General features: G+C 33.1%; 1 protein-coding gene across 2 annotated transcripts in view; it reads right to left on the bottom strand.

The window, feature by feature from the left end:
* LOC111046581 (uncharacterized peptidase C1-like protein F26E4.3) overlaps positions 1-19,595 on the bottom strand; it is a 43,671-nt gene extending 24,076 nt beyond the window's left edge. Inside the window, exons 1-2 of one of the 2 annotated variants that reach the window (XM_022332161.2) lie at positions 19,374-19,595; positions 15,621-15,749 (exon numbers count right to left, since the gene is read on the bottom strand). In XM_022332161.2, coding sequence (XP_022187853.2) covers positions 15,621-15,725 — 105 coding nt within the window. In that variant the 5' untranslated portion in view covers positions 15,726-15,749; positions 19,374-19,595. The remainder of the gene's footprint in view (positions 1-15,620; positions 15,750-19,373) is intronic. The other variant, XM_039442740.1, reaches the window with a different exon arrangement.
* Between the last annotated feature and the right edge of the window lie 312 nt (positions 19,596-19,907).

Genomic DNA, 19,907 nt, shown 5'->3' with positions numbered 1-19,907 from the left:
TTTTTAATGTCATTTGACTGCAATCCAACAATTTAGTTAATGAGCAGTTATTCCTAGCTTAGATTAATAAAATGTTTCAGTTTACACTAAAGGGGTTTATCAATTCACAGCTCTAATTGAGGAATGCCCATGCACTGTTACTTTCAGTATCACTTTCACAGTAATTTTTACTTATCCTGGCGCTACAGCCCAATGTGGGCTTCGGCCTCCTCCACAATCATCCTCCAACTATCTTCCGTCTCCCACCTCCAGCTCCTGACTCCCATCGCTCTCAGGTCCTACTCTACATCCTGCTTCCATCGTACTCTTGGCCTCTTCTTCTGGCTGCATCTAATTTTTCAATAACCATGACCTTTTGCATCCTGTTTTCACTCATTCTTTTCACATATCCCAGCTAGCTTATCCTTCTAGCCTTGATGAATCGAAGAATATTCTTGCCTTGCAGAATTACTTCCATTTCCTGGTTTTTCCTCAGTCTCCATGCACCATTCTCATAGACTGGACTATACCAATAAAATAATAAATAAATAAATAAGTAAATATATCCTCCTCACTATCTTCCTTTCAAATACCATCAGAGCTTTGCTGTCTTCTTTCAGAATTGTTCATGTTTCGCAGCCTATGTGGACAACCGGTCTTTCAAGAGTGTAGTGTATATTCTCATTTTTGTATTCCTGGTGAGAAGTTTTTATTTTAGCAGTTCACTGTTTACAAAGTACGCACGATTCCCAAGCATTATCCTTCGTTTGATTTCTATCATTTTGACTCTGCTATCACTTTTATATGAGATCTGTAGGCTTCTCCCATTCCAGTCTCCTCACTGTAAAAGAATTTGTCAATGATGTGTAGAGCTTGAATTTTCTGGTGATTATGTAGTCTCTTCATGAATTCTGGCAACCTTTTTGTAGAATTGGAAAAGTAGATAATAATAAACAGTTAGGCGATATCATTTACTTCAAATAAATACAGTACGTAGCCTATAGTGAGGTTCACGTTATAATGACAGTATTTGATTAACTTTGATGTTGCTATCCTTGTCTATCATTCGACAAAGCAGGTAGTACTATCCTTTTCTAGCTCCGCAACGATGCCAAATCTATTTTGACAGTGTAGAAATATAATTAATTACGGCAGAGAATGGCAACGCTTATATTCTATCTTTATCCACTGCCATTATAACGTGAACCTCACTATACTTAATAGTGGTTTTTAAACCAGAAAACCGACATAATTTGGTGTAATCGAAGTAGTGTGATCAGTGAATAATTTATTAACAAGGTAAAATATATAGTGTAATAAATAAATTATGATAAAAAATAATAAACTAGTATACAATAAAATGAAATTTTTGTCTAGTCTAGCAGTAAACCTAATTGAAAAATTACTAACAATAATAAACTACCTACTGCTTGAGCGCATAATGACAAAACAAACTGAAAACAGAAATTGAGATTTGATCAGTAGAATTATGTGATAATTATCGTCTATATAAAAATAATACCGTTGAATATTGCTCTCAGCGGAAGAAACATCTCATGTATTTAGTTAGTGTCGTAGTTCTAATAATTACAACTGAAGAAGAAACAATAGTTTAGACCTACAACGATAGCCCATTACTTGATTACATTACTAACCATCCAAATGTAGTTTATTGTGAACAGCCAGCTCTTTGATTTTGCTTTTCATGACCATATTTGGAATATTTGGGCGTGTCTAGTCTCGGCCAATGGTAGTAGAGCTCAGTCTCTATTGGTTGCCAGCTAATGGCCAATCGTAGGGCTTCACCCACACTATATATTCTGCTGCTCACTGTTTGAACTTTCACTTGAATAGAGATTGATAATGGTGTAACAACCGAAACTAGTATCTCAAATAAGTGGTTTTAACAATATCAAGTCGTTTTTATCAAATGGAGTATCATTTTTAAAATATCATTGATTGGAATAATGAGAAAACAAAAATTTTTACAGGATGCTAATAGAATATTTTGATAGGAATACCTTTTAAGTGTTATAACATAATTATATATACTGTCATCTTCACTATTTGAAAGATAGGTCTACCACTGGCTATTATAATTGCTGTATTTTGAAATTGTACATCTTTTATTCTGCTGTTAAGGATATCAGTTTACTAGAGATCAATAATGGTATAACAACCCAAACTAGTATCTCAAATTGTTTTAATGATCCATCAGTGGTTTTAACAATATCAAGTCGTTTCAATTAATATGGATATTTATTACTACAACACCTTCATAACAACACAGAAAGCTGAAAATCTCCCGTTTACTTTTGGTGTCATACGCAGCGGTAGCCGGGTGACGCTTCTCAAAAAATAGGTCGCCAGCCGTATTGTAAAACACTTATGACTTTTTTGGAACCCCTTCCCCAAATATTACAACGACGCAGTTTGCGTTAAACTCCTCTATGTGGGCACCCCCTGGAATCCCCCCATAGGGCACCCCTTGGAATCCCCCCATAGGGCACCCCCTGGAATCTTATAGAATGAGGTGAAGCAGATATAGTTACAATACAGTGTAAATCCATTTACAATATCGACGGCAATATTATTGAACAATATATGTTGGAAAAATGAGGTGGTGGATTAATCTTGCATCCTTCTAAACTCTGTTCACTGATAAGGATAGAGCTTGATACCCATATTATGTCTCATTCATTATGGTTTGTATTTATGGCATTTGAACTTTTTAATTATCATAACAGGAGTATTATCATCCAGTAAAGTATTAAATATATTTGAGTCTATATTCCTAATGCTTGTAACTCAGCACAATGAATTGTCATGTCAATTTTCATAACATAACGCATTTCAAAACAGTACTTCAGTTTCGCTCCGTCGATGAACTGTCAAATTACTACAAATTATTCTTATCAAGTTCAGTATCTTACGAATTAAATTCTTTTGGTATTATCATATAAATCATTTTAATACTCTTCAATGTCAATAGTTCAATCAATAAATAATTATGTTTTTGATGAGTAATTGAATGTCAACTTTTTGACGGTTTTAGATAAATTTCAGTGGATCATTCTTAAGTGTGATACTCGTTTATCAGGATGACTAACTCCTTTATAACACTTTGTTCACTGATAAGGCTTGTGTTTGTATGTTGGACCCCAGAAATAATTTATGGGCTCCAACATCCAAACTATAATAATTATTATTATGTCTCATTTATTGTTGCCTCGTAATTATTGGTGATCAATTGCAATTACTATAATCTATATCGTATCATATAGGTGAGAAATAATTGAATATTTTAAATTTGACAATTGTTTTTTATTTGTGTAAGTAATGAGATCAATATGATGATTTATTATGTTTATACGGTTATACATCAAGAGTGATTACATCATCAATATTTATAGATTATATCAATTCAAAAGAACAAGGAAATTTGAGAATAGCGGTTGAATGAAGAGAGAATTCCGGTTTTCAGAGCAAAACACGTGAAAAATTATGACGTGAAAATCCCACTTGACATTGTATCGATAATAAGTTGGTATTGGAACAAACGTGTTACTACTCAGCTAATGAAGGTCAATGGAGCTTTTATTATTATATCACAAACGCTATGTCTATGGTGCAATACTCTTCTTCAATATTTATGTGCAACAGAGTAATAGCCTATATGAGTACCTAACCAAGATCTGGGGGATTTTAGTTTTAGGGGGGACTGTAATCACCCCAGTGAACACTTTCAAAGCAAAAATAAAACTGAAAAAAGGCAACTCAATGCAAGACAAAAATTTTACATTCAATTACTCATTAGAAACATAATTTATTGTATTTTGGTCTGTAAAAATACAAATTTTGAAATTGATATATTTTCTCTTTTGAAATAAATAACCTAATCAGTGGAGTGAATCTATCTGAGTGAGTTATCTCGATCACAATAAACAGAGATAATCTTTGTCTGAGAACGTAAGGATTAAGATTACTGTATTGGGAAAGTTACAGAAATCTTAGAAATAGTTCACTTAAATGAACGAAAGTTCCGTAATAATGTATTTGTATTAAGGCTTTCGATGATGGAAAAACAGTAATTTACATTCATCTAAGCAATAGTTCACTTGAATGAACGAAAGTTCCATAAGTTTTTTTTAATAAGGCTTTCGATGATAGAAAAACAGTAATTCAAAATCATTTCTGGGGCCTACTGCATGTTGAAATACAAACTAACAATATTAGAAGTCAGCTGGTTATTAGAATAGGAAATTATTAAAGTAGCTTGTATTTTCTCATTCAACCTGATGATCAAAATCCACCTAAAATTATAGGAGCATTCACCCTTAATTCCTTCTCATTACCCACGCATAAACCTAGGCTCTCACAGTATATTTATGCATCATTCTCAACATAAAAATATGTTAAACCAGTTTTTCTGTCATCGGGATAATGAATCCAATAGTTTTTCAATTTCTGTGCATGCTAACATATTGTGTAACCCACACTTGATTTGAGTTCGGATTGAATATGCCATCTATAATACTAATTCTCAATCAATATTATTATCGAAGTTTTAAAAAAAATCCACGAAGTTGACAATCTCATCTTTCCCGATATTTCTTACATAATTTTTATTGGAATAATGCAGGAAACATTCTATTACATTTAATTCCAAACAAGGATCAGAGCAGAAACAAATCCTAAACCACAAATTATTGAAATCCATCCCGCCACTATCTCATGAGATGCGGTCCAAATTTTTGTTTTGTTTGTCTCTCATTTCTCTGACGTGGGAAAGGTGTTAAGAAATAGGAATAAGCTGGATTTGCTTTGTTAGTTTTTTTGAGAGTGAATCCCAAATCTCTTCAAAAATGAATAGTCAAAAATCGTGTAACCAACAGCGTTTGATTTCCCAATAGGCTCGGCCCAAACTCTCACGGGTGAAACGACCAGAGAGAGAAAGAAATCCTACTGGATAGAAAAATGAATAGGCCTAACCATAACTCAAGATTTAACCTATTTTGGATTCACTGAAAAAAAATCAAGCTAATAATAGATTATGATTTCGAAGTTCATTGGATCAAATACTTTTTGGAGAACTAGATTTTTCAATATCCAAGTATATCAAAGCAATAATTATTTATTATGTTTTCAAAATTCAAAAACGTAACAAATCAAACACTTATCACAAACTACCGAACTAACCGAACTATTTTACTTATAAATTCAATGTTTTTAAATCAATAATTTGAGTAATTCTAGAGTAGCCAGATTAGTATAACCAGAGACAAGCAATATTGCTTGTAATTGGTATATATTACAATATAAGTTAAGCATTATAGTAATTACTTAACTTATGCTTATCCTTTATCTATTGTATAACTCATAACAGAAGAATTTCCGAAACACCTAGAAAAAACGAAAGAAGACACGATCTTTTGCCGATTCTTGAATTTTTGGAGGTGTTTCCATGATTTTTTAAAAATTTAGTTTCTCAGAAAGGACCCTACTCCTACCCAGATAGCAGATACGATAAGAAAAACCTCCTTTATAACAATTTTGTACTTAAACACCTAACTACTAATTGCTATCCGAGAGTATATATATTGTTCAAATTCCATACTCTGATCGTAATTAGTCATTCTGTCAACTCCAACACTTTCTTCGCGCTCTTCTCGTTCAAAACTCTTGGTGCTCCTTCTCCACCTATTCTTGATTCAAATCCTTTTTTCGTATTCAAGTCAGGCTAATTAATTTGATTTCAAAGTTCATTGGACCAAATATTTTTTGGAGAACTACATAATTCAACATCCCAGATTCACTTATCAAATTTTCAACAACTCATTTGCAATCAATGATGAGCAAAATGCGAGTTACTTTTGGTTACTCACAAAATACTCTGTCAACTCCACTGCTCACGCTTGGTCTCTCTCTCTATTTTTGTTAGAGTTATTGTTTTCTTTAACTTAAATTTATGATTTTATGATGTTTATTTTAGTTGTAACTTTGTAACTTGGAATTGTATGGAGGGTTAAGTGTAAGAGAGAGCCGGCTGCGCCCTAACTTCGCCCTCCTAGGTTTTTAATAAAGGCAGCGATTTAATTCAGTTCTCTGTCTATTGTAATCTACATGAATAAAGTACTCAATCAATTTCTCACACACACACACACACACTCTCTCTCTCTCTCTCTTCGCGCTCTCTCCCTTCATACTCTCTTTTCGCTCACAACTCTACCTCTTCTTTCTTTCTCAACCTCTTCTTCCTCTATTCTCTTCTTTAATTCCCAATCTCTTTTATCTCTCTTCTACAGTCTACACTCACACTTTTTCTCTTTATTTGTTTTAATCTATTTTCTTTATTCATCTTTTCCCATCCCCTCCATAAACATTACTCCTTATCTTCTCTTAATGAATAAATATCGGGGCACCGAGCTTCGCTCGTTATTTTTATTCATTGATAAACAGAACCACAGCCTACTATAGATAGAGTAAGTCATGACAGAACACAATTCTCTCAAATGATTGTGTTTATATTTTACAGCTGTCTATACGTCAGCTTATGAATTTCGGGGATGCGATATTCTGATTTTCCACATAATCAATCGCTCACTTTTTACTATCCACAGACTACAAAAGTCTCAGATGTTTCAGCCAAGGATGAATTATCCTTTTAATGTCGTTCAGCGAGTTTTCCAAAGGATGAGACCTAGTGCAATCGAATTTTTATATCATAAACCTACTATGTTCCAAATTTCATGAAAATCGTTAAAGCCGTTTTCGAGATCCGTTGAACATAAATAACCAGATACAAAAATATAAACATATATACAGAAATTGCTCGCTTATAGGATATTTGTCGAGAGATGTTGCTATGCAAGTGATTAATGTTAATGCATTAACATTAATCGTTATCCTCCTCTTTGTTATTCTGGATAATATTTGTCGAGAAATGTTGCTATGCAAGTAATTGTAAAAAACGACTAAATCGACAATCATTTCATAATTGCATAATGAAAAATGCGATAGGAATCATGTATCGAATAAGGCCGCAGGGTTTTATTCGTCGATTAATCATCTTTTTATTCAATGGAGCTACTGTCCAAGGTTTGATGCGGTGGGGTAGGCCTGGGTCCATACAATCATCCCCACCCAAACCGAACCTTGACTGTTCAAACAATGAACTAGTTATAATGAACACTGCTTGTCCTTCAAGCTGAATAAGACCACAAATCTGTATAGGAATGTGAGCGATGCCAGTAAATCTTAATAGAGAACATTCTGTTGGGAAAGAATAGTTTTAACAATTTGGGCGGGAGCTGTCCTGATTGAGCGACAACTTTATGAGGATTTAACAACGCTTCAAGAGCAGCAATGCAATTAGTTATTACCACAACAATGGCACAGCTTACAAGCGCTCGATGCTGATGGCATAATATGCATACAAATGGAATTTTTCTAGTTCAATTTTCAAAGGCCGGTTTTACTGAAGGTGTGAGTTTCATTATTATAGAGTATACTCGATTCACTGCAAAGTTCAAGTCTCGTCCATAAATTATTTATTCCATTTCGCAAGCAATAAGAAAGAAGTTCTATCGTAAAAAAATCGACTGAGTCACTGTCAATGTTGTAAAACCGTTCCATAATGAAATAAAAACATAAATATGACTTGTGTGCCACACACTGTGTGGTCACGAAACCATGGTCCTGTACCAAATAAAACTGTAGAATTTGACAACATATGTGTGTTGTTGTTTCATTAAGTTCTATCATACTTTTTATGTTACATAATACACAAATCGTACACACGATCAGAAAAGGACCAACAGGCCTATCCCAAAACTGTTGTTCCCATTTCGAATTTTGATAGGGGTATGTCCAAAAAGTAGGTTATCGCTGCTTCACGTCATCAATTCGGTTCAAAATTCGAGACCAGAAATATACAAATCAGAATTTGGAATTCAAATGGATTCAAACAATAGTCAAGACTAATAAAATACGATTCTAACTGATTCTTTGATTATTTGGTATACACAAAAAGTGAGCAAGGTTTTTTATCCTTTTGCTAGTGATGCCAAGCTATTCTAAAAAAATATGTATTATAATTTCAGTGTTATTAATCTTTTTACGTCATATTTATTATTACTATTATTACTATCAACACTTTATAAGGTTGCCTACTTTAATTTGTTTATTATTTGTGAAAACTTTTATTCATGGAAAATAAATTTGAATTTAAATTTAAATCCTACCAATTACAATACGAGTAGGCTTGAATATACCGTCTAAATATTATTCAAATTAAAAACAATTCGTTTTCTAGTAAGTTTTCGAGTGAATTTGACCAAGTTTTTGGTACATTGTCTCGTCATGCTACAACATTCTATGTAATTTGTTTGTTTTTTTATTTTTTTGGCTGATGATGCCCACATGAGCTCTAGGTCTGTGCGTAGGTAATGAGACGAATGGTGTTGAGAGATGAGTGGACCCACAGCTTAAGGTGGGTTCCGAACTACCGGGAAGCGATTTTTAAACTCATAAATAGTATTTAGAGCTGTTCAACACTCAAAGTGGTCACTGTTACAACAGGAGTGGCAGAAGCATGAATCTCGATAACTCATCAGAAACCAATCGCTTACAAAATGATATGATTGAGACCGCAGTGATAGATTCAGAGAATCGTGTAATGTAACCACTTGAAGAAATGATTTCTCGGAAATTAAGAAAGAAGCTCTTTATAATCACGAATTTTTCAGTTAATTTCAGTTGTTGCTGATCAATTTCATCTCTATTCTTGTAAAATCCAAACCCCGTTATTCACAGTATTAATTAATTTTAATAGTATTTTGAGAATACTGGTCATACAGTTATTGCTATTTCCGTTGCAATTCATGGTTTCTAACCATGCTTATCAGTATGACAATGTTCCTATTGTTTTATTTTTTGTTTAGGTGTTTCCCAGGTACTATTCTTGTTGTAGTGCTTACATAAGCAATAAAAGCTATATATTTTGCAAGGCACATTCCACTGCATCAGAGAAGCGAGGCTTGTTTAAGTGATGAAGAACACTGTTTTACTCTCATTTACTCGCATCATATCTGCAAATAGCTTGGTGAAAAAATAAAAATCAATCACAGTCTCAACCCCCGACCTCTCAGCTATTTACCGAGAAAGCTTTAGACAACCACATATTGTTTGGTTTCTAAGTCGTATTGGGATAACACGCAGAGAGAGAGAGAGAGAGAGTGATGATAAATTTAGATGTGAGTGTGAGAGAGAATGGCGACCTACCTCTACTTTACTCGAGAGATTCGCATTGAATATGAATGTCGGTGCATATTGGTTGAGATATATACATGTATATGGCTTGGCGATGGACCAAGAATGCTTCACACACAGCAGCTTAACCAACATACGCCACGCATGAATGCCTGCTTTTCAATCTGATGCCTTCCCTTCATCTATTTCCTACTGATTTTCAAAGTCTATTCGCCCGGCTTGTTTACATTGATTACATCCTCACCTCTTGTGATCGCTTCTGCCAACAGCACTCTACTGCCATTAAAACCGTTTATCGCCCAAGGGCGCTACCGCGACCACGCTACTGTGTCACTCTCTCTCTCTCTCTCTCTCTCTCTCTCTCTCTCTCTCCCTCTCACACACATACTTCCCACTATTCAATCTTCCTTATTTTTTCTTCTCGGTATAAACATAACTGTATTGCCTCATAATGGCAATATGGTCATAGACGCCAAATTTCAAAATACCCACTTTTCATTAGGTGAAACAAAAAGATCGTTGTGGGATGATTCATTGAAGAAAACACTTCACCCAACCAAAATAGAGATGATGAAATTTTTTCATATGCCAGGATTGATCAAGGAGAGGGGGTTGCTACTAAATTGAGACATCACTTTGAAGAAAGATCTCTTCAATAAGTTATTTGAAGATAAATTAATCTGGTGATTGACAATATCTGACGAAACCAATAAAAAGGCTTCGAATGCAATAGTTTATTGTGCGTGTATATTAGGAGAGTATTGAATGTATAGACCCCTTAATCTGCCAAATCGAATGTTATTGTTTTTCTGTAACTGGGCACCCGCCGAAAAACTTCGGGTTTGGCAGGACCCTCAATTGTTGGAATTGTGAATAAAAAATTTGATTAGGTTAAAAAAAAAACATTCTATACTGTATGTGCATACTATGTACGCATCGTATCCATGCAAAAACAGTGGCATGCAATCTAAAACCATTGAGGAAGTAAATTACTTATTTTGTCTGTGCTGAAACTGAGAACTTCACTTATTTTGTCCGTGATAAAACTGAGAACTATTCTAAAGAGCAGGAAGAGGATCAGAAAAAAAGATCGCAAGGAGAGAATTATAGCTTGAAGCTTGAAGAGCTATGAGTAATATGCTCCGTAAATCACGGGAGTTGAATGATCAATATTTTGAATGAAAACTACTCATTCATTAAAACAATTCGAGATACTAGTTTCGGTTGTTACACTATTATCAATTTCTAGTAAATTGGAAGCTTGAACATTGGGTAGAAGAAAATATTTGAATAGAATGAATGAAGCCCTACGATTGGCCAATAGCTAACAATCAATAAAGGTTGATCTCTACTGTCATTGGTCGAGGCTAGACACGCCAAAGTATTCCAAATATGGTCATGAGAGCAGATAAAGTGAGGCTTTGCTCTTTTTGAATAACTCATTCATTGTTTTTATAGTTGAACAACAACAAATGTAGCGTAGAAATGTGAATGTAATGTTCAAAAATGAAACTTGGTAATTTAGAAACTTGAAAACATGGTAGAAACATTGAGATTAGTTTCTACCTTTATGTTAATTTTCTTTCAAATTTTATCTTGTCTTACCTTCACATCAATTTTGTAGATTTCCTTTTTGTTATAGTTTTTTTAGTCTCGTGCTGCATGATATTCATAGCCATTCTTTATCATTATTATTCACTTGTTTTTATTAGTTCTAAGTTTCTCCTCATTTGTCATAGTTTAACGCTTCTTATGACCATATTTTTAGAGTAGTTGAGTGTGTCCAATCTCGGCCAATCACAGAAGAGCCCAACTCTTATTGGTCAACAGTTTAATGGCCAATCACCGATCGCTTCATCGCTTTAATGGCCAATCGCTTCACCGATACTGCTGCTCAATGTTTAAAGAGCTGGTGTAACAACCGGAATTATAATATGGCCAATCTTGTTCCAATATTACAATAGTACGGCCAAATTTTTCCAATAAATTAGAGGTTTTGACAATATCAAGTCGATTTCATTCAATATGGGTATTTACCACATCACAGAGAGTTGAAAAATAGTTAATTACAGTTTAACACTGATTCACTTTACACAATTGCAAAATTGCACTCCTTGCAATAAGACACTTTATATCACATAGTGAGTATGATGTCAGCTAAGGCTGCCTACTCACGTATTAACGGTAGGACATGCATGATATATGTCATACATTGCTGTATCATTACAGGGTTGAATCAACACAAGCTTCGAGCAACATTTTTTGAGGTTAGGTTTTGTATCTCTGATTTTTTGTTGTTTATTTTCTTCGCTGCTCTATTCGAGTTAACATGCATGATTAACATGTGTATGTGCATGATGAACATGCATGTACAAGCATGTTTATCATGCATGTCAAAACTTTAGTGGCCAGCCAAAGCGTCAAGTGATCAAATCCTTCCAATAAGCTTAAAAAGTTGAGTTCCAAAATTACATCTCTCCTGGAGTCACATTGAAGAGATTATTGAAATTACGGCCACTTAAATCTCCCTATCCACGCAAAATGCTAATTGATTTCTATCCAGGCTAGTAACGATTAATTTTATTAAATATTCCATGCAATTGAATTCAACACGAAAGTACAGAGGATGATCCAATCAGGAATATGGGATGAATAAAAAATATCATAAAGGACCAGTTCTAGAACTGAATTGGGTGGAAACTCCCATATTTCAGTGTAGAGGGGGAAGTGAGCTTTCCAACCTCACCCTTCTAGGATTAAAATAAAGGTAGCAATTCAATGCCACATAATCATGATCTCCCCACTTTTAATATTATAATAATTGATAACGGTTATCAAGTGATACGGGCTGATTTGATAAGGTCATAATATCTGAATGATAAATTATGATAATTGTTATGAATATTTTCATATTTTCACGGATAAATTGAAAGTAGAAGAATTTCGGATAAAATACGGAAAATCACAAGCGAATTTTCTGAAAAGTCGCCAGACGAATGATCTTACAATTCAGACTTTCTTGTAGTCTTGCTTGGTCAATTCTCATGATTTTTTGCTGCTTGTCAACTTGTTTTTTCACAACTTTTTGTTCGTGAGATTCAATGTTAAAATATAATTGAATGACATTTTATTTTATGACTCGGTGAAGTTTGGATAGTAGTGTCCACTCTACCGCTCAATATTCATGGGAGGGAGTAATTGGAAACTTTTGTTTTCATCAATCGCAGTCAGAAAGAAATCAGATACAGCTGAATGAGGGCTAACGCACATAATAGCATACGGACGTATGCAAACAGACGGAGGATCACAGACCATATTTCTGCTAACGTTTGCATTCAGACGTTTTATTTTTTCTCAGTCTGTCTGCATACGTCCGTCTGCTATTATATGTTATTATATATATATATATATATATATATATATATATATATATATAAATATATATATATTCACCTTGAGGCAAGCGATGATACCATCAAGCCACCTGACTCGCTCTATTCAGATGCTAGCCATTGGGATAAAACATGAACATTTATTTTCTCAAAATTTGACTGACACTGAATAAACGCGCGTATCTAAAATGCTAAAAATGTGAAATTTTCAAGTTTGATTTGATATTTCCACCAATAATCATGTATATTTTATTCTTGATGTTTTCTGTCATTCATATTATTCTTAAAAATTCTGAATTCGAGGTCTATACGTTTTTTTGTGATAACTGAAATCTTTGGAGAAACTATAATGACAATTATTGCAAACCTACTTTTGAAAACTTAATCAATATTGGGAAGAAGAGAAGTTTTGTACTCTGTATATTGTTTTCTATTGTGAATAATCCATGGGCAAATAAATAAACAGGAGATTTCAACTGGCACTTGAAAATTTGTTTCATTCTAACAATAAATTGTACTAGCCCTAAAAGGAAAAGTGAAGATGCATATAAACCCTCTCTTCTAATATGTATTCAATCTCTCGAATAATAACCAATTGTGGATGAGACTGCATAAGATTTCTTCTATTAATCATCTTTTTCAATATCATATAGATATTGTATTTATGTAATGTATGTAATAATATAGTAAGATGTTAGTAAATTAGGTTCGGAGTATTCGGTCTATATTATGAAGATGAGCTGTTGTTTCCAACCGTCTCTCTCATACCTTCAAATTCAGTGGATTCTCTGATTAAATACTTTCTATTTTTAGCTTCATCAATCAATCAATTTATCCTATAAATAGTATTTGTTTATCCTACGTTCAAAGACTTCGTAAGTTCTCAAAGATCCATAATAAACTACTCAATGTGTTGTGGTAATAATTATTCACGAATGTTTTCATTCCAATGTACAACAATGTTTTGGTTAAAGAGTGGTAAATATAACATGAAATACGAATTTACAACAACCTTGAAGGGTTAAACTACGAATCCTGCCAATCTTCCACTAACATGTGTTCAGTCCACTCATATTCTCATTTTCAATCAATGACTAATCAGTCATCATACTCCCTAAATACCAACTAATCACAGTTTCATCTACTTTTTCAAAGAATGTTTCAGGGTTACTCAGCTGGTTAAAGATCGTTTTGACGTACGACTCATACTGCATTTTTTCACATTAGCTTTCGGGCTTCAGCAAAACAACCAAACTTTATGTTTTGTTTAGAACGAATGCACGCCCACAATCTCATTCTCGGTAATGGAAATTCTGCAAATACTCAATGGTTACTGTTCTCCAACTTATCCATTAACACACATTCCTCGTAAACGCTTTTGTTCTCCAATTCTAGTCTTTTTGTACTTCCAAATTCAGTCCATCAAGATCTATGCTTCAAATCATTATCAACTCTACTTACAATGAAAAATCATGGATTGCGTTTTACCCCTTCCATTACTTTTAGTATGAATCAATTGTCAATTACATGGAATGTGAACGAATAAACGAATAATTAAATGATTGTTTCAGAACAGAGAGTACAGAATGTATTAGATGTATGTATAAGTGTATGTTCGTTCATGAATGTGAACAAAAATTTACTACGAATATCTAGGAACAGTATTATCAAAGATGGTACAGTGGAAATATGGAAAGATAGTTTGAACTTTTATGGTAAACGATTTTTGACGTTGAAAAGGTTTTGAATTTCAAATAACAGATTTAAGCTGAGCCAATTCAAAACTATTTTTCAGCTGTCACTGTCTTCAATCATGATGAGTTTATCATAGATATGGCTCCAAAATACGTAAAACACTAAAACCATAAAGAATAGATAACCGTTGAATTATTAACGGTATTGACACCTCGAATTATTCGTCTCTGCTAAGACGGATTTTAAGTAGGTGTAACACACAATGAAAATCTTGAAATGATTTTTTTTGCTTGAAAGTTGAAAGTAAAATAGTTTTGTTGATTAAAAGTAACACATTGACAATGAGCTTTCAACTAATGGGTCTTGAACGTTGAAATTTCCATGAAAAGGAAAAATATTATCAATTTTTTATCATCTAAGCTTTCCCATTTCTCTAACGGAAAGTTGTATCTGGAAATATCAATCATGCAGGATTCAAAAATCAATCATGCTTAAAATCAGGATATCAATCATCCTTCAAATCACAAAGCTTAGTAGTTACGATCAACTGATCATAAAATCAGTAAAGCCTGTGTGGTGGTATAATCAATTCTGCGTGAAATATTCTCGAAAAAAATATTGACAGAATTGATCAAATTGGACAGTATCTAGTCTTTTTATTCAGTTGACAGAATTTTATATAAGCATCACTGATATACGGAGGGGTTCAACGAACATCTTTACTTCTTACCATACACAAATAATATTTATAACAGACTGCATGGAGAAACACATAGAAAAATACATCTCATTTATCTCTCTGCAGACTGTTTCTCTTCTGATTTACAATATTTCATGAATCTTGGAACAAGAAGATTCAACATAACTTGAGTATGATAAGGTAAGAATATTTCTTTCAACCATACTCAAGTCTTTTTAATCTTCTTGTTTCAATCTAATTAATGTGAGTTTAAGATTCACGAAATAATGTAAAATCAGAAGGGAAACAGTCTGTTATAGAAGTATAAATTGATTTTAATGAAAACGTTGGGATTTTGTCGAAAAATATCACTTAATAATTATGAAATAACAAACATGTTCTAACACCAATGGTGTCAACAGTATCACAGTAAGTGATAAATTTATTTATCGACATATCACACTTTTAAAAAATGCATGCTCAACGTCATATACAAAATGTCTTTGATTATACAATTTAGGGCCTACTTATGATTAGAGAAATGGAATGAATGTAATGTATCTAGAAATATGAAAATATGAATAGAGACAATTGTTATAACTTACCCCAAATACAGAGCAGACGAGGAAAGCAGTGAATACAATAATGATAGACGCGAGGGTACTCCATGAGAAGGAGTTCGCCCTAGATGCACTCCCACCAGGAGCCATTATCCTTCAAAATGTAGTTTCTATCTGGATAAAATAAAAATCAGTTTAAGATAAAGAGTGCGCTACGGGAACGGACGTTTTTCAACATTGTACTACACTCAACTATTTCAAACTTACAAAATAATCTATAGTGAGGTCCACGTTATAATGGCAGTGTTTGATTAGCAATGGTATTGCCATCCTTGTCTATCATTCAATAAAGCAGATGGAGCTATCTCTTTCTCGCTTTGCTCTGTTGCCATATCGTCTTTCAACAATGTACAATTAATAATTAATTAACAAAATATTTCATCTTAATCATTAAAATTCATTATGAAATTATTGAAAAATATAATATTTTGCTTAGAATTTAATTTATTATTTTAAACAAGAATGAACAGTTAATATTACATCAACAAACTTGTATCAGCTACCGTCTATAGAAGGCATTGACAAGACAGAGGATCGGCAACGTTGTTCTGCTATCTTTCTCCACTGCCATTATCACGTGGACCTCACTATGGGAGAAGGATCTGTGGAACCTTTGACACATACGTCGAATGCAATTTGAACATGCAATCAAGTTATGAGCATGCAATAATTTGACTAAAATATATCTTATAGAAAAGATAGCATGAAGATAACTTATGCTATCTTTTCTCCAAGCCTATATTGATATACAAGAAACAATTATTAATATTACAACTCTAATATGAGTAGACGCTCTTTCAAGTTATAGCTTTCAAGAAAGATACTATTTCTTTTTTTAATTTTGAAAAGGGAAGACGCTCTTTTAAGTTGGCTTTAAAGAAAGCTTTTGCTTCCTCTAATTTTGAATTTCTATTGACGATGAAAACCAATCTAATAGGTTGTGGAAAATGTCATTTTTTCATGTGGAAAAGGAGGAATCTTACATCGATTGATCTAAAAAATGTGATTGAAAAGGTACATGTTTTTTTTAATATCTTAGATGTCAGCTGTCTAATCGATCGATTCCTTGTAGAAGAATCTTTTCTGCATAGACAATGACCTAATCACATGACTCATTGAGGAGTCATATCAGGAAAATCGCCAGAAAATCGGGAAACTTCTAAAAACCAGTACCTATTAAAATGATTTGTACTAATGTCAGTAAATAACCGATATAATAATGTCATCATCCTCGTCGGATGCAGAATTACAAGCTCTGCAAATCTACAATAATTACAATGATGGTATTTTTCACAATCATTTCTTTTCTTCAAAAGATACGATTAATATGAAATGGAATATGAAGATGGTCAGAATCTATAAACCACCTCTTTTTCTAAGCAAATCATAAAATAACATTTTTGTAAAAATGTCATTAGAATCGATCAGTGTGTTTGACCGTAATCTGTTATTTGAAGACAGAAGCAAATTGATTTGAGCTAAAAAGTGGAACCTACTACCAGATGCTTGGGCCCGGTTGCACAAAAGCCGGTTAAATTTAAACTGTGATTAACTCCACGAGAACCAATCAGAGAAGGCATTTTTGAAAAGAACGCTTCTCTGATTGGTTCTCGTTGAATTAATCACGGTTAAAATTCAACCGGATTTTGTGCAACCGGCACTTACTTTTCAAACTAAAATATGAAAAACATTTAGACAAAAATCATCACCCTCAGAGATCGTCAGAATGTATAGGTATACTGATCAGTTCTTTTCCAAAGTAGTGTAGATGTTGCTCAAAATCATATAATTCAAAGCTTTATCGATCAATTTATCTATTTAATTTTGTCGGGTGTGGCAATTCTACTATTTTCCTTCGCCCGCTAAAATCGATCAATTTAAATTTGTAAGAGAAATATACCGTGCCGTAATATGAAATTCCATGGAGTTTTACATAATAGTACTACTAAATTCACAATAAGTTTAGTTGTTAGCAATTTTACTCTAACTATATTATCGTAGACGAATAGTGAATCTTTTTCTAGGCATCTCCCCATCATTTCTCAATATTTCACTCCATATTTTTCTCTATGTAATTAATTATCATAGTTTATAGAGAAACCAAGCACTAATCGTATTTTATTCCATATCCATCATATTATGCTTATTATATGATATTAGAATTATTATTATTGTCTTGATTCGCAATAACTGCTCATTGCTGCTTTTCACTACAAATAGAAAAGATTAATCAGAGTCAGCATGAATATAATAAAGTGGAGTTTGAATAGAATGAAGTGTTGATATTTTGTTTTCATTCGGAACAATTCAGCACTTATTACCATCTAGTTTCCTGGAAGCTGGAACCGCATGGTTGGAAAATCAACATTCCATTTTCATTTTCCACAACTCGGAGTCTCGATTGCTTCTATAAATGTACTACACACTACTTTTACTCTACTTATTATATCCAGTACTCTATCTATATCACCACACGCTATCATCAACCACAGATTATCATTTTATTCATGTGAAAGTTCGTTTTAATGTATTCACATCTATATAAAACAAAAAACTATATTGAAATCGTATTGTTTTTATATGAAGACAGCTAGTTCCATTGTATTTTTTAATAGAATAAACTCATCCACGGAATGAGAAGTGCTGTATGTTAATGATAGTGACAAATGATAAGAACATTCCGCATGCAAATAACTTATATTGATATGAGAACTGACATTCTTCTGATTAAATAGAGAATCAAATAAACCATGGATTTGTCATGTCTGTAAGCGTAAGTAATGGTCATTGCAAGTTAATTATTTCCCAAACAATTTAGTATGGGTCTTGACGACAACGGGTTTGAAAGTATCAATAAAAAATAGTATAAAATCAGATCAAATCAAATCAATTTATTCTCACAATTTACAAATAATACAGTACCGTTGTACATTTATATATACCCCTACGTTGTGAGAGACTCACATGTTCTTTATAGCCTGTGTTTGTGAGGGTCTGGCGTAATTTGCTGAATTTAAAATCGATAAAAGATAAATTAAAAGAGTAATTGAATACAAGTACATGAATTAAGAATGTTGTGTTGAATTCAATTGAATTGAGGTTACCTGGTTGAACTCATCTAGGTTTCTACAATAAATACTCAACTTCAATAATTCTTCTAATATTCGAATTGGAAACTAGATTAGATTAGACTAGACAAGATTAGATTGAAGACTAGAGTAACATTTCATGGAACTAAACTGTTGATATAATTCTTTAATAATTATTAGCTGGGAAATGGGTATGAATTTTGAGTATTATTGAAAGTTCTTAAGTATTATTTAAGTGAAGTTCTCAGTATTATTGAAAGTTCAATAACCTGGAGGTTAGATGTTCAGGAATGTTAAGACTGAATAACAAATCTAGAGAGCTAGAAACTATTTCGTAAAATATCTTGAATTAGCAATGTATAAAAAACGACCTGATCACAAGATTGTGGGGTTTCAGAGAAAGAGCATGACCCATACATATCTGGTAGACAAGAGTGGAGATGAAAACTTATGGAAAAGATTTTTGTAATTTGAAAATCACTCAAATGTAGTATATGGTAGAACTATGACTTTGAGTGGGAAGAAAATTTTAAGTGGAAAATATTAATAACAGGTAAGGTGCTAAAAAAGTACAGATCATTTGCACAATAACTTAACACTATGAAACATATATTTTTTCTGGTATTTTCAATATAGGTTGAATAATTACCTATTTGTTGTGATGAAATTTAGTCGGAGTTTTCGAACTAGAAAATCGGACGTGCATCGGAAACGTCGCAAACTCTGATCGCAGTGGCTGTGATTGGTCCAGGTGCTTTCAGCTTGGCGGACGTGTGATGACTGAGGCTCAAAGATCTTTATTTGCCATTTCAAGTCGAAGCATTGCCAATCAGCTGATTGAACTTATTGTTTAGCAGCGCAAGGCCAATATGACCATCACTTGCATCAAGTGGCGCTACACAGTTCGCGCTAAAGCCAGCATGATAATGAGCTTTGCAAATATTACAATATTCGTGGAAAGCCTCAAATTTTTATTCTTTTCCAACTGCTACTTGACTATTCAATATGCCAATATAGCTAGTTTCAGGTCTACAACTTTCCAAATACAGTACTGTAATTAAATCCATAAATATTTTTTATAAGATACCAAATTCCAATTAATTACTACTGTAAATTACTCAACAGGTAAAACAATAATGTACAAAATCAAACTCAATTTATATTCTTAATCAATTTTTTCATA

This window comes from Nilaparvata lugens, chromosome X (assembly GCF_014356525.2).
Source record: "Nilaparvata lugens isolate BPH chromosome X, ASM1435652v1, whole genome shotgun sequence".
In the NCBI taxonomy this organism is placed as follows: domain Eukaryota; kingdom Metazoa; phylum Arthropoda; class Insecta; order Hemiptera; family Delphacidae; genus Nilaparvata; species Nilaparvata lugens.
The sequence above is the reverse complement of the archived record's forward strand: the minus strand, read 5'-3'. Positions and strand labels throughout refer to the sequence as shown.